The sequence below is a fragment of the Chelonoidis abingdonii genome, chromosome 1 (genome assembly GCF_003597395.2).
Source record: "Chelonoidis abingdonii isolate Lonesome George chromosome 1, CheloAbing_2.0, whole genome shotgun sequence".
NCBI classification, from domain to species: Eukaryota; Metazoa; Chordata; order Testudines; family Testudinidae; genus Chelonoidis; species Chelonoidis abingdonii.
The window spans coordinates 163,026,269-163,029,241 of record NC_133769.1 but is presented as its reverse complement, the minus strand read 5'-3'; the positions used below and the strand labels follow the sequence as shown (position 1 = coordinate 163,029,241).

The 2,973-nt window shown below is 49.3% G+C and overlaps 1 protein-coding gene across 1 annotated transcript in view; it reads left to right on the top strand.

Annotated features, from left to right (window-relative positions):
* LOC116824723 (apovitellenin-1-like) overlaps window positions 1–2,556 on the top strand; it is a 15,368-nt gene extending 12,812 nt beyond the window's left edge. The window contains exons 2-3 of the mRNA XM_032780231.2: window positions 353–515; window positions 2,264–2,556. Of these exons, the coding sequence (XP_032636122.1) occupies window positions 353–515; window positions 2,264–2,366 (266 nt within the window). The 3' untranslated portion in view covers window positions 2,367–2,556. The remainder of the gene's footprint in view (window positions 1–352; window positions 516–2,263) is intronic.
* The last annotated feature ends 417 nt before the right edge of the window (window positions 2,557–2,973 follow it).

Sequence of the window (2,973 nt, the reverse complement as noted above, 5' to 3'; positions counted from 1 at the left end):
CCGAAAGGGGGGGCAAGTGGGGCAATTTGACCCAGGCCCCACAGGGGCCTCCTATAGTATTGCAACTTTTTTTATGGAAGGGGCCCCCGAAACTGCTTTGCCCCAGGCCCCCTGAATCCTCTGGGCGGCCCTGCCTGGACCAAGAGCTCAGGGACCAGGCAAGACGTAGTTTGTGTACCTCTGTTCTAATGTGTGGATCCTACACTTGGACACTGGCCTTTGAATTCTGGGGAGACTTTGAATCCTACTACAGTCTTCCAGCTGATCTCTTTCCACTGTAGTTCTTGGGAGAGCTCAGTGCTATCATGGAAAATGGTAATTAAAGATGGTTAATATTCTTTCTCCTCCCCAGAAGTGGGTGCTAAGGCAATCTCAAAGAGACATGTCCGTCGTGACTGGCTGATCATACCGGATTCAATTGCATTTTACATGTATGAATCTGTGAACAAAGTGTCCCCGAAAGCTGGTCAGTTCTTGGCAGAAGCTGTTCAGACTGCAGTAATCCTTGAGATCAGGTATGAAAAGGTTTCCTCTATTCCTGAGGTGGCTTGTGAGGGAATGGGGAGGATTAACTACATTTCCACACAGAGAGATCTTTGGGACAACATAAAGAGCCATCCATCATAGAGTAAACATTATGAAACCTGTATACCAAAGCATATTTCTACTCATCCTCCACTCCCCTCTCACCCTGTTGCATATATATGTTTGTTGATTGATCAGCTTCATTGGATATGTCTGGATGCAGATGACCTGGTACTGTCTATTTATGATGGTCTGAGAACTGTGATGCTGCAAGGAAATTCCAGAGTGTAAATCAGGCTAGAGATTTTTGCACATGTGTGGGAGTCAAGTTAGAGGCAACATTCAAATTATCTTGAGATAATGCTGCTGTGAAGACGAGCCCTTTTGTAGTTCTGCATCTTATTTAATCTCTGCAATGTGCCTTGTACTATTTTTCTACAATGTCATTCCACTGTACCAGCTGTACAATGAAAATAAATGAGAACTTCTAGCCATTTGTATCTGGTGATCTGTCCTTCCTACTTAGACCAAGAAATGTAATCAAGTGCTTAAAGCAGAAGAATGGGAATCAGAAAATCTCTGTTCTAAGAGTAACTCTAGAACTAACCTTAGAGGTGCTTGGACCATGTTCTTTCCTTCCCCCAGCCCCTGAGCTCCTAGCCCGGGAGGCTAGCCCCTGGCCCCTCCCCCACAGCTTCAGCTCACTCGCTCTGCCACCGGTGCAGTGCTCTGGGCAGCAGGGCTGTGAGCTCCTGGGGCAGCACAGCTACAGAGCCCGGCCTGACCCAGTGCTCTGAGCTGCGTGGTGGTGGCAGTGGCAGTGTGGCACATCTCAAGCTGGGCGGCGTGGCTGTAGCGCCACCAGCCACCATTGCTCCAGGCAGCGCAGTAAAGGGGCAGGGAGCAGGGAAGGTTGGATAGAGGGCAGGGGAGTTCAGGGTGGTGGTCAGGGGTCAGGAATGTGGATGGGGGTCGGGGGGGCAGGGGTTCCGGGGGTAGTCATGGGACAGGAAGAAGGGGTGGTTGGATGGGACAAGGGTCTCAGGGGCAGGGGCAGGAATGAGAGGACTAGTTGGATCGGGCAGGGGTCTGGGGGCAGTCAGAGGACAGGGAGTGGGGGTGTGTGGATGGGGCAGGGTCGGTGGGGGGCATCAGGGAACAGGAGGTGCTGGATGGGGCAGGAGTCCCGGGGGGCAGATAGGAGGTGGGAGCCGGGCCACAACCCCCTCCCCTAACCAGCCCTCCATACAATTTCCGAAACCCAATGCGGCCCTCAGGCCAAAAAGTTTGCTTGCCCCTGCTCTAGAACTAACCATATCATTAGAGCTGCTTGGACCATGTTATCTCTCCTGTCAAAATGAGGAGAAATGGGGGCGGGGGGCAGAATTTTTCAGTTTTCAAATGAAAAATTTAAATTTTTTTCAAGGAAAGCAGGAGTGTTTCAGGAGGTAAATATCTGTTCCCCAGGTATCAGTTGATGGCAGGCAGAAGCCAGAAGTGTGCCCACCTGGGGGATACACAGTTCCATATTTCTACTCACAGCCACACACCTATTTTGCCTCCTGTGTTGAATCCCTACAGGGCAGTTCAAGAGTCCCACAGCCATATTAATGGACTAATTTGCCAGGACTAATTTGTCCCACAGGCAAATATGAGAGAGTGACAGGCCTCTGAATATAGAAACAGCGGGTACCCCGCCCAGACACGTGCCTTACTGATATGTTACTGTCTCCTACAGGAACTTCCTGATAAAGGAGACCTCTAAAATCAGTGTGCTGGCAGAACAGTTGATGGAAAAATTAACAGGTCTGTGGACGAAGAAAGAGGAAGCCTCATCCTAGCAGTAGAACTGAGATAAGTCACAAGACCACTTGACATGAGTAATTAGAATGTGCAGCATCCCTTCTCCTCATGAAGTGAGATCAGCTACTAACATAGAATTGTCCCTGATGATGTCGCTAGAAGGCGTGAGAATACCAGCTTCAAAGAGCAGAGAACCTGTCTCCCGGGGGGGATGCACTATCAAAGGTGCTGCTGGATGTGGGAAAGGGAATAGAAGGAAGACTGATTCTGTAGTTGAATCTTGAAAGCTAATTTCTCCTTCAATAATTTGTTGACCTTCCACCTTACCCCAATAAAGTTTTGGATGTGTTTATAGTTCAGTTGTTTCCTCCTTTGCATTAAATGTTTAAGTGGATGGTGGTTTTATAACATCTTCTGCTGCTGCTGTGAGAGCTGATATGATGTAAGGGAAGTCTTGCCCACATGCTCAGGGTTTAGCTGATCGCCATATTTGGGGTCGGGAAGGAATTTTCCTCCAGGGCAGATTGGCAGAGGCCCTGGAGGTTTTTCGCCATCCTCTGCAGCGTGGGGCATGGGGTCACTTGCTGATGGATTCTCTGCAGCTTGAGGTCTTCAAACCACAATTTGAACGCTTCATTAACTCGG